We start from the raw sequence: 12,755 nt of genomic DNA, 5'->3' as shown, positions 1-12,755 counted from the left end.
CAGAATGTTCTAAAGACTGTAATGGAAGCATATCATGGTTGACATTCAAGAAGAGCAACTTCAAGATCTCAGTCCTAGATAACACTGCTGACCCAAACTTAAAAAGGACAAAAATGCTCAGCAACAGATCTATACCTTTACAGTGCGCATATGGCATGGTGATGGTATAATCTTCGTTTCTAGTGAGAAACTGAAGTTGTGCTTGCCCGTCCAATATGGCAGAAAGTGAGTTCCCTGCGGGGGAGATAAAATAAATCTTGGATAAAGCAGCACTTAAGTCTGTATGATCTAAACTGAACCTCAACTGCAGTGAAACAATGCATCACACTGCAGCATTTTGTCAAGACCTTTACATAATTTAGTATCCTATTTGACAATAATATGCTCGAGCTTTCAAAACCTTCAAGTAAACAATCAATCAGAGTGGGAGCCTTTCGCTAGTGGTCATTGGAAGGTTTTACATTTGAGATCTGTGGTGTCAGCATCAGAGCATGAACATTAAAAATGAAAACAAATTAAATATGTTTCTACACTGGGAAAGAAAGTTTTCCATTTTATAGCACCTGTCACAACTTCTGGATATCTCCAATATAATTTATAGCCGACGAAGTAAAACTAAGTGGCCAAAATGTTCATCCCCATGTTCATAAGCATTACTGTAAATTAACTTTTCCCTCTTTTCTGTGATTGCCTACTAATAACTTGAATGCACTTCCAAGAGATAATTCCATAATTCCACGCTTTCTGACAGGACTAAGGTTTTGAGAATTGGAGCTATTTTAACATACCTTTTCTGATCTGCATTTCCTTAACGATCTACTCCTTTAATATCCTTACAGTCAATAATGAAAATAAGTTTTCCCCTATTGTGACTGAGACTGTTGCGTTCTGGTTAACCACTAATACCATCAACCACCCCTAATGCCTAGTAAGCACTCCAAGTAACCTGGCAAAGACGCCTTTCCCTAACCCTTCTCCCTTATGCTTCTTTCCTGCTATAAACTGGAATATTTTGATTGAGTATTGTGATTGCAAATACATTTCTTACCATAGAACTTGGAGCGGGCCAGGATAGAACCAGTGATACAGAAATTGTCCTTCCTGTTACTGATGTAAAAGGCAGAAACTGGAGGATGATGGGATACCTATGTCAGAGCAGAACATAGTAAGTCTGGAATTTCGTGACCAGTTGAAGATCTTTCCCTAATGCATGGTCACACACATAGCTAGCTCAAGCCCAACACTCCCTATCTTAAACCATGCAGCGCACCCACCTTCACCCCTACAGCACTTACCTTGTTATCTTTGTTCCTCTCTGCATCCATTTGATGTCCCCCCCTTTCTCTCTCTCTCTCATCGTTGCCTTACCAGCAACAATGCACATTTGGAACCACTTTGGACACTTTAGTTGCCTGTAATCTACTTGGCTTTATCCTTAACCACCTTTATTAAAAACATATATAAATGATGCTGTTTGAACAGATAACTCCTAACAACCTGTCCTGCATCGCTTTCAGAAAGGCAAGTCCTAATTGTGTGGTACTCCTCTCAGAGAAGATGTTTTATTGATTCAAATTACTTGACATTTTACCTTCCAGAAATTAATCAGTGTGATGGAAGTAAGAATAAGCAAAACTTTACAGTCATTCAAAATCAAGATATGCATCCACTTTACCCATACTTCACGGAGAAGAACGTAGCACATGTCAATATGACATGAGGTTTACCTGCTCTGCTATGTAGAAGGTACGGCTATCAGTTTTAGGATGGTACCAGTAGCAACGAAAGGTTTCTCCCAAGATTGGATTATACGGTTTCTTCAGACCCTGAAGTGAAGAAGAATGGAAATTAAGCTATCCGTTATGCCAATCTGCTAACTTTTACCTCAAATGGCTGCAAATTTGACTTAATTTTAAAGTCAGACTCTGCGTTGGAGATGATGTATTGACCACAAGTAAACCAGTGTTTGAATTTGATAACCGCAGTTAACAAATTATGAGGTAACCATTTTCTCTCCTAGGCCAGGTATACAGAGGCACTGGTGATTTGTTATAAAACACCTTAAAATGGCATAAAGGAAACAGCCTCTTTCTTAAATTCTGCCTGTTCTAAAGTAACAAAATTTATGTGTAGGTATAAATTAAATGGCCTTTCTCAGTAAAATGCTGAATTTAATTAACTGATTTATGTTGTAGCAATGAACAATGCTGGAATGCAAAATAACAAATTTGAGCACATCAACTTCACAACTGATTCATTCATTGTTTTACTGTTCCTGGGATTTCCTCAAAAAGGTCTTTTACTTCCACTTTTGAAACACTCACTTCCTAACTTAAACTCCCTGCTTCTAGAACTTAACGATTGTTTTATCTCTGGTTTTATTTACTCCAAGTTCCTCCCTTTCAATTCAAACTCAAGTCAAAATTTTTTGGCACATATATTGTACCATTTGGAGAGCTACAATTTGCGTATGAAAAGAAATCAGGTGGCTGTGACTCTTTATCCTATTGATCCATGAATTTCCAGGGCCGGCATCTCCACACAGTACTGTTGTTCTGGACCCCTATTCACTGGGAGTGTAACCTTGCGTCCTCCCCCCCAGTCCCTCTCTCTCCCCTGGTATTGCAATGTATATCACTAGCCTTACCTTTGGTTTTTTGTAAAAGCCAGATAGGTACCATCGCACCACCTGTTTCATGCGACTGTAGGCATTCTCTTCCAGAGCAGCTCTGGTGGAAGCAGAAAGATCAGTTATCAAAGTTTCAATTACAGTTGCATACAGTAGGTCAAGATTCAAATCGTTGGTCCGTCTCACAGATCTTCACCAATCTTGAAGAATTCAAATTATCTTCAGTGTTTTCAGTCATGGCTTAAAATATTTTGTGTCACATGTGAGCATTAGGCAACCAAGTTTTGAAGTGTTCTAAAGTGTTTAAAGGAAGTGGTTGAATTTAGAACCTTGATTTTTCTTACCAATGATGTTAAACTTCCAATGAACTAGTTAACTTTCAGAAAAATGAAACAAAAGAAATGCCAATATTAGGAGATAATTCTTTCCCATTTTAAGTTGGGTACAAATTTGTTTGGAAACCACGTAAAGTGTCACATGTGCGTGGTACTTTTTCAATTTTTCTTTGTATGGTGCATACAAGTAATTAGTGTGTGCGTCTTATAACAATTTGTGCACTTTGAGCAAGTCCAATTACATTTCTTCTCTGCATCAGGACATAATTATTTTGCTGTTTCAGTAATTTTGTGTATCTGCTGGACCCAAGTTGGCTTACGTCAAAACCCGCACCATTTCAAGGGGAGTCATTACACATCCTGGGTGCATAGAGTGAACATGGTAACCAGGTACAGCAACAAGCACACTAATTCTCAGATACTCTCCTTGTAATTCATATACTGGAAATGGAGATTTAAGGAAGAGATTGTGTATGCTTAGAGAATCAGTTTGCCTTTCTCAGTCTGAAGTAACAGATGGGGATAATTTCCAGAGAGATGAATGCCAATTTCAGTCCATTAGGGAACCGGTCCTCATATCAAAATGATTTAGTACATATGGCCCATGTACGACTGTTTGGATTACAGAAATTCACTCTTACAAAATGCACAAATCACTGTTCAAAAATTTGAGATATGGTCTAAAATTCATTCAGGGAATTTTTGAAAAATATTAAATAAACATTTATTTTTCCAATAGTATTTCTTGACACATGTGTAAATGACACTGTTTACAATATTCACGATATAGACCAGTGGTCCCCAACCACTGGGCCGCGGACCGATACATTGCCGTGAAGCATACAGTGCTGCAGCGGTAGCCGGGATGCATCCAGCACATCTTTAAGAAAAAAGCTGAAATAAGCAAGCTAATTAATTAGGTGCCACCCGTCACATGAATTTCGGCCCAGATCAGAGGCGTTTTCTCAGCAATCGCCTCTGATCTGGGCCAACATTTACGTGCCAGGCGGCACCTAATTAATTGGCTTGTTTATTTCGGCTTTTCTTTTAAAGATGTGCTGGGTGCATCCCGGCTACCGCTGCATCCCTGCATGCATCGCGGACCGGAGTTTGGGGACCACTGATATAGACTGTTTTCTAAGAATGCAAACCCCATAAAAAAAGGTTCACCTGAAAACCACAACTATGTATTTGAGCTCAACAAACAAATCAATAAAGTCCCTCTATCAACAATTACATCTATGTAGAGCACCAAACACTCCAGCAATGACCTAACCATGATCTCTATCAACCAGCATCCAACACACCATAAACAGAAGAATACCTGCACATGAATCTCTGTACTTTAGCATGTTTTCCAGACCTTGCGCGCGTGTGCGCGCACACACACACACACACACACACACACACACGCACACACACACACACACACACACACACACACAGATACTCTGGCTCCAGTGGTGTTTTATTTTATGCATTTATTCTTCCCTGCATTGACCTTTCTGCTTCCACAATGTAAATTACTCGCTTTCCACTAGTGGAGAGTGGTTGTTCATTGCCTTAGAGAATCGTTGCCCAGAAATATCGTCAAAATCATGCAAAAAGCAAGTTATGCATCAGAAGCAGATAGAATGATATTTCTTTTGGATTTGTTGGGGAAAATGGACCACGTTGTCCCAGGAACACCTGTTGTTGGCCATTCTCAAGATGGCCAATGCATCACCAGGCTTGGATGCCTATTCAGTAGATCAATTGCTCACCTTCATCTCTTCAGTTTTAGTACAATCCTTTCCTACAGTGCACCAATCCCATCCTCTACAAACCCTGAGCTAACTCTGCTGTTGTCCAGGTCTGTGGTCTGGATGTGCATTGATAGAGCCTATTTGCATGCCCCCCCCCCCCGCCCCCGGGACTCTTCTGTCCCTGAATCCTACCAGGTTGGTTTTGATTCTGCTGCCTCACAACCCCACAGTCTCTGCCACAATGATTTGGTGACTGCAGATTCCAGCTTGAGCCCCACTGATTACGTGGGACCCTGACCTTCCCGCCACTTTCCGATTTTGGTTTTGCTAATCCCTGATATATTGATCTTTTTTCCCCCAGAACCCCTTCCCACTCTCCATCCCTGCGTAGGTTTTGCTGGTATCCAGTCCACCCCCCGATGAACCCCAGTCCCAACTTTGCCTCTACACTGAAATTACTGCTCCTCATCACACATTCACTTTACTGATACCAACATCAGCCCCTGCATTGCCTTGGTGTTTCTCCAGCTCCTAACACTGATCCTGCTAGTCCATAATCCCAACTCCAACGATCCCATGTGCTGCTCCCCCAATCCCACCTTCTCTGCCCCAGCAGAAGGGGACTTGATCCCTTTTCCTTACATTGAATTCTGCTCGTTCCCAATCCCTTCCTCTCAGCACGACACGGCTACTCCTCATTCCACTCGTTACCGCCCTGCCCCGCCCTAACTTCTCAATTGTTACTGCCTGATTCTTCCGTCAAAACCCATCATAAATCCCCGTCCTCAATGAATGTCTCTACCCCTCTCACACTCCACATGGCAAATTAGTTCTGATGCCTCCAGCTTCAAAATATGTTATAAAAGTGTACAAACTGGCATATTATTTATTCCAGAACTATGCAGCTCCTAGTCAGTTGGCCATCATGCTCCAATGATGAGCCCACCAAAGAAACACCAGGATTTCCAGACATGTTTCTCATATGGTGCCTTTGAAAGCATCAGCACATCTCAAAACACTTTACATCAAAGATGGTCACTGTTACTACAAATCCAATCTGTGGAATTCCACTCTCTTCCAAAAAAATAGCCAACAGTAACACAGCATATCAGGTGACCGATAAAAATGTATGTGACAGGTGTGGATTCTTGAAAGCATTCTCCCTTCTGCTTGAATGGTTTCGATGCTTTCTAAAAGCTTTGCCTAAGGCCAAATTCACCACTTTATACTCACTTCATTTCACATTATAGATTAACTTATAATATGGAAGGCAGTTATTTAGCCCCCCCCCGCACTGTGTTGGCGCATGGCCAAGTAGTTAAGGCGTTGGTCTAGTGATCTGAAGGTCGCTAGTTCGAGCCTCAGCTGAGGCAGCGTGTTGTGTCCTTGAGCAAGGCACTTAACCACACATTGCTCTGCAACGACACCGGTGCCAAGCTGTATCGGCCCTGGTGCCCTTCCCTTGGACAACATTGGTGTCGTGGAGAGGGGAGACTTGCAGCATGGGCAATTGCTGGTCTTCCATACAACCTTGTCCAGGCCTGCGCCCTGGAAACCTTCCAAGGCGCAAATCCGTAGTCTCACGAGACTAATGGATGCCTATATTTAGCCCACTCAGTTTATACTGGGGTTCCACACAATCGTATCGATCCCATTCCCCTACATAATTTCCCTGTGACCTATTCTTCCTCACATCCTCCCTGATTCTCCTCTCAGCCACCTACTCGACAGGAATTTACTGAAGACAAATAAACTGCCAACCAGCATGCCTGGGAGAACATGCAAACTCCATGTAGATCAAAATTGAAACCAGGTTGCTGGAACGGTGAGACAGCAGCACCACCTGTATTATCCACGCTGCTTTGTTTGCAGAAGTTATGGTAGCTGTTAGAGATCATCATGTTGGATATATCATCTGAGAATTCATTTATTGAGACAGATGGCTGTTGCAGCAATGTCTGCTAAAACCCATTATACAGGAATTAATGGATCTTATTCCCTGTGCACTGTGGTTAATGCTTCCTTTTTAAATTTCAATTACTAAGCATGTAGCTACTCATAAATACTGACTTGCTCAGAAACAATTCCAATGCAGATGGTTTAAAAATCCATGTGTGAAGGCTATTTTTGGCAACTGGATGCCTTTGATAGTACCACTGTTAACTGTCTCATGAACGTAATGTCCCTGGAGAACCTTGCTATCAAGGGACAGACCACTGCAGTCTTCCACTCAACTTAATAGAATCAACTGCATTTTCAGGTTCATCCTTACATGATGCACCATGTACTTCAACATATAATGCTTGAATGAGTTATCCAAGCAGCTCTTAAATTATGATAAATCAACAACAAAGTGTCAACACAAGTCTGCTCACATACGGAAGCTGCAAATGACTTCCGAGTACAACATCACCTGGAAGAGTTGATGCTCTGCGACTGAGATTGTTAATGCTCATACAGAATTAGAGAAACGCTGCATACGGGAAATCAGAGGTGACTTACTGGGAGAGGAGGTCTGAGTGGAAGTAGTAGTCAGACAACTTGTCTAGAAATGAGCGAGGCTCCAGGATAAAAGTTGGTAGGACCACTCGAGAGAGGTCCATTCCAGGTCGGAGCTGCTTCAGCACGGTCCACATCAGACTCTTGTTTTCCTCAGTCACTGCTTCAGTCTCAGTACTTTCATTAATCTAAAGATCAAAGAGAAAAAGTTTAAAATTACCATCAGTAATATATGGATTTTTTCCTCCTTAGTATCAATGGGACCAACTTCATCATTATACTCGATTAGAAAGACTACCGAAATTCATTGTTTACAAGAGGTAACTTCAACTCCTGTCTTATTACCGTCATGGAGGCGGAAATCTATATCCTTAATCGAAGCAGGAGATTAGCAGTTTGCAAAGGTCAACAACCAGTTAACGATAATATTTTTAGGAAAAAAACTATGCAATTTTTAATTTAAATTAAGCAAATGACTCTATTCAATGAACCTTACCTCTTCAAACTCCTCTGAACTTTCTGCCAGGTAAGTTGATGCCACTAAATCTTTCATGGCCATTTCTTCTTGGATTTCAGACAGATCTGTGTCACTTTCCTCACTCCTGCTGCTCTTGTCGTTTGTGCTGTTCTCTAGATCTTCCAGATGAGAGTCACTCTCTTGGTTTGTTTTGTAGGAGTATATATCAGCATCTTTGTAGTAATCCTGATTTACAAATTCAACATCACTTAAACATAAAATGAGAAAAAAGAGAAAAGTTAAAAGAAATGCAAACCTTCACAAATGTGATTCAGTAAGGCTTTTAAAAGAGGGAGTTATAACATTTAAGTTGAGAAAGGATGATTTTAATGGCTAAACCAATGTTTAATATCAAACCCCAAACAACTCTTGATAGTGGTGATAAACCAACATCTTGGGCTGCTGCAGTCTTTTAGTGAAGATGCATCTACACAGTGTTGTTATTTTATGAGATCCAGGATTTAGACCAGTGAAAATTAAGGCATTTCCATGTCAGAATGGTATGCAATTTAGAGGGGAACTTGCAAGGTAGTAGTATCTATATGTGCCTTCCCTGCTTTTCTAGGTTGGAGAGGTCATAGCTCTGTGAGATGATGTGGAAGAAACCTTAGCTAGTTGCTGCCATGCACTGTAGTAAATAAATCTTCTATCCTTTCAGTCTGTACCATGGGGAGAGAATGGAGAACACAATGTCTCATCTTAGAAGAGTATATGCAAGTGGGGAGTATTCCATCACATCCTGACATACGGATTACAAAAAGCTGTGAGGAGCCAGATGGGGAACCACACAGTACAGAGTTTGGCCTGTTTTTGTAACCATTGATGCTTCTGATGAATGATGAATACAGTAAATTGATGGTAGGAGATTTGGTAATGGAAATAATGTTGAATATCTCCATGATAGTGGTTCAGTTCTCTCAAATTACAGATGACTGCTACCTGGCATACAGTGGCACGCGAAAGTTTGGGCACTCCATGTCAAAATTTCTGTTACTGTGAATAGTTAAATGAGTAGAAGATGAATTGATCTCCAAAAGTCATAAAGTTAAAGATAAAACATTCTTTTCAACATTTTAAGCAAGATTAGTGTATTACTTTTGTTTTGTACAATTTTAGAGTGAAAAAAAGGAAAGGAGCACCATGCAAAAGTACAGGCACCCCAAGAGATTTGAGCTCTCGGATAATTTTTACCAGGGTCTCAGACCTTAGTTAGCTTGTTAGGGCTATGGCTTGTTCACAGTCATCGTTAGGAAAGGCCAGGTGATGCAAATTTCAAAGCTTTATAAATACCCTGACTCCTCAAACCTTGTCCCAATGATTAGCATCAATGGGATCCTCCAAGCAGCTGCCTAGCACTCTGAAAATTAAAATAAATGATGCCCACAAAGCAGGAGAAGGCTATAAGAAGATAGCAAAGCGTTTTCAGGTAGCTGGTTCTTCAGTTCGTAATGTAATTAAGAAATGGCAGTTAACAGGAATGGTGGAGGTCAAGTTGAGGTCTGGAAGACCAAGGAAACTTTCCAAGAGAACTGCTCATAGGATTGCTAGAAAGGCAAATCAAAACCCCCATTTGACTGCAAAAGACCTTCAGGAAGATTTAGCAGACTCTGGAGTGGTGGTGCACTGTCCTACTGTGCAGCGACACCTGCACAAATGTGACCTTCATGGAAGAGTCATCAGAAGAAAACCTTTTCTGCGTCCTCACCACAAAATTCAGTGTCATAAGTTTGCAAAGGAACATCCAAACAAGCCTCACACATAAAAGTTGCTGGTGAACGCAGCAGGCCAGGCAGCATCTCTAGGAAGAGGTACAGTCGACGTTTCAGGCCTAGACCCTTCGTCAGGACTAACTGAAGGAAGAGTGAGTAAGGGATTTGAAAGTTGGAGGGGGAGGGGAGATCCAAAATGATAGGAGAAGACAGGAGGGGGAGGGATGGAGCCAAGAGCTGGACAGGTGATTGGCAAAAGGGGATACAAGAGGATCATGGGACAGGAGGTCCGGGAAGAAAGGCGGGGGGGGGAACCCAGAGGATGGGCAAGGGATATATTCAGACGGACAGAGGGAGAAAAAGGAGAGTGATAGAAAGAATGTGTGTATAAAAGTAAGTAACAGATGGGGTACGAGGGGGAGGTGGGGCATTAGCGGAAGTTAGAGAAGTCGATGTTCATGCCATCAGGTTGGAGGCTACCCAGACGGAATATAAGGTGTTGTTCCTCCAATCTGAGTGTGGCTTCATCTTTACAGTAGAGGAGGCCGTGGATAGACACGTCAGAATGGGAATGGGATGTGGAATTAAAATGTGTGGCCACTGGGAGATCCTGCTTTCTCTGGCGGACAGAGCGTAGGTGTTCAGCAAAGCGGTCTCCCAGTCTGCGTCGGGTCTCGCCAATACATAAAAGGCCACATCGGGAGCACCGGACGCAGTATATCACCCCAGCCGACTCACAGGTGAAGTGTTGCCTCACCTGGAAGGACTGTTTGGGGCCCTGAATGGTGGTAAGGGAAGAAGTGTAAGGGCATGTGTAGCACTTGTTCCGCTTACATGGATAAGTGCCAGGAGGGAGATCAGTGGGGAGGGATGGGAGGGACGAATGGACAAGGGAGTCGCGTAGGGAGCGATCCCTGTGGAATGCAGAGGTGGGGGGAGGGAAAGGGACCCATCCTCTGGATCCGCCCCCCCCCGCCCTCCTTGTCTTTATTCCCGGACCTCCTGTCCCATGATCCTCTCGTATCCCTTTTGCCTATCACCTGTCCAGCTCTTGGCTCCATCCCTCCCCCTCCTGTCTTCTCCTATCATTTTGGATCTCCCCCTCCCCCTCCAACTTTCAAATCCCTTACTCACTCTTCCTTCAGTTAGTCCTGACGAAGGGTCTCGGCCTGAAACGTCGACTGCACCTCTTCCTAGAGATGCTGCCTGGCCTGCTGCGTTCACCAGCAACTTTTATGTGTGTTGCTTGAATTTCCAGCATCTGCAGAATTCTTGTTGTTTGCGTATCTAAACAAGCCTGATGCATTTTGGAAACAAATCCTGTGGACGATGAAGTTAAAATAGAACTTTTTGGCCGCAATGAGCAAAGGTATGTTTGGAGAAAAAAGGGTGCAGAATTTCCACTTCTCCAACTGTTAAGCACGGGGGTGGATCGATCATGCTTTGGGCTTGTGTTGCAGCCAGTGGCACAGGGAACATTTCACTGGTAGAGGGAAGAATGAATTCAATTAAATACCAGCAAATTCTGGAAGCAAACATCACGTCATCTGTAAAAAAAAGCTGAAGATGAAAAGAGGATGGCTTCTACAACACGATAATGATCCTAAACACACCTCAAGATCCACGATGGACTACCTGAAAAGGCACAAGCTGAAGGTTTTGCCATGGCCCTCACAGTCCCCTGACTTAAACATCATTGAAAATCTGTGGATAGACCTCAAAAGAGCAGTGCATGCAAGATGGCCCAAGAATCTCACAGAACTAGAAGCCTTTTGCAAGGAAGAATGGGTGAAAATCCCCCAAACAAGAATTGAAAGACTACTGGCTGGCTACAGAAAGCGTTTACAAGTTGTGATACTTGCCAAAGGGGGTGTTATTAAGTACTGACCATGCAAGGTGCCCAAACTTTTGCTTCGGGCCCTTTTCCTTTTTTGTTATTTTGAAACTGTAAAAGATGGAAATAAAAAAAAGTAGTCTTGCTTAAAATATTAAAGAAACGTGTCACCTATGCCTTTTGGAAATCAGGCCATCTTTTACTCACCTAGCTATACACAGTAACAGAAATTTTGACCTGGATGCCCAAACTTTTTCATGCCACTGTATGAGAGACACAAATGATTTTTCTGCTAATTCACAGTTCATGTCAGAATGTCATCCGCGTATTGCTGTACGCAGGTTTGGACTGCTTCACTTTCTGAGGAGATGTGAAAGGAACTGAGCGCTGTTCAATCAACATCAAACATCCCACTTTCCACCTCATGACGCTCATTGATGAAGCAGCTGAAGATGGTCGGAGCTTGGTAACAGCACAATAGAACGTTCTCAGCAAGGTTTGTGGGTGTAGACAACTGATTTTCAACCATCAGCAACTATTCTGTACAGCATGGAAGCTGCGACACTTGCCAAAAAGGTATTAAGAAAATGGATGGGTGGAGATGTTAATGTGGTGCTGGATAGAATATGGGATTTTGTAACCGAGAAGCAGAATAATGAGGATGCCAACTCTGTATCACTCCGATTCAGCCAATGCACAGACAGGAGGATGTAATGAAGCAAAAACACAGCAATATTACTGACTTCCCAGTACTCAGCCGCAAAAAGAACATTCCTGTCTAATGTCAGACGATGTGTGCTTGACACTGCAGAGATGATAAGGCAGTGCTATTATTGAACTGTATAGTTAAAGCACAGAATGAAATATTGTCCCTTCCTGTCAATGCTGGGCATTTTTTTCAGTGCAAGTTATTCTAATATCACAGTAGTTTTCATAAGGCACCAAAGGACAGCATGTAACTGAGGAAAAGATGGGTGCCCAGTCAGGAACAGGAGAGAAGCAAACTGCCAGAGATGTACATACAGTGTAGGAGAGTTGGGAGTGGAACCATGCAATGGAACCGAATAACTGGATTGATAGTGCACCAGAAAAATATAATTGATCGCATTAAACACTGTGGAAAAGTAACAGAGTTTCACAGCTGCACCTCATGGGATATTGTTTGTATCTTTAACCGGAACTGGTTCATTGTCTGAAGGGCAGAGATATGATTGAAGATGTAAAAGATTCTGCGGCTGCTGGAAATCTTGAGTAACACAAGAACAATGCTCGAGGAACTCAGCAGGCAAAATGCTAGAGCAAAGCAGTAAGGTGGGAAATAAATAGCTGATAGTTTGGGATGAGACCCTTCATCAGGACTGGTTGAAGGCTTAGGACTTTGAAAGGTAGACCAAATTAAAACAAAATGTATCAGAGCACACAAACAGGCCCTTTGATCCACCATGTCCGTGCTGAACATCAAGTACCAGGCTGCACCAATCCCAATT

General features: G+C 42.4%; 1 protein-coding gene and 1 long non-coding RNA gene across 7 annotated transcripts in view; one reads left to right on the top strand and one right to left on the bottom strand.

The window, feature by feature from the left end:
* LOC140205105 (oxysterol-binding protein-related protein 5-like) overlaps positions 1 to 12,755 on the bottom strand; it is a 139,260-nt gene that overhangs the window by 26,560 nt on the left and 99,945 nt on the right. For all 6 annotated transcript variants that reach the window (XM_072272292.1, XM_072272296.1, XM_072272291.1 and 3 more), the window contains 6 exons: positions 7,705 to 7,933; positions 7,212 to 7,396; positions 2,648 to 2,729; positions 1,728 to 1,826; positions 1,049 to 1,145; positions 136 to 234 (listed from right to left, as the gene is read on the bottom strand). In XM_072272292.1, coding sequence (XP_072128393.1) covers positions 136 to 234; positions 1,049 to 1,145; positions 1,728 to 1,826; positions 2,648 to 2,729; positions 7,212 to 7,396; positions 7,705 to 7,933 — 791 coding nt within the window. The remainder of the gene's footprint in view (positions 1 to 135; positions 235 to 1,048; positions 1,146 to 1,727; positions 1,827 to 2,647; positions 2,730 to 7,211; positions 7,397 to 7,704; positions 7,934 to 12,755) is intronic.
* LOC140205106 (uncharacterized) overlaps positions 1 to 12,755 on the top strand; it is an 86,655-nt gene that overhangs the window by 49,938 nt on the left and 23,962 nt on the right. The gene's annotated exons all lie outside the window — the stretch shown is intronic.

The sequence above is a fragment of the Mobula birostris genome, chromosome 11, assembly GCF_030028105.1.
Source record: "Mobula birostris isolate sMobBir1 chromosome 11, sMobBir1.hap1, whole genome shotgun sequence".
In the NCBI taxonomy this organism is placed as follows: domain Eukaryota; kingdom Metazoa; phylum Chordata; class Chondrichthyes; order Myliobatiformes; family Myliobatidae; genus Mobula; species Mobula birostris.
The sequence above is the reverse complement of the archived record's forward strand: the minus strand, read 5'-3'. Positions and strand labels throughout refer to the sequence as shown.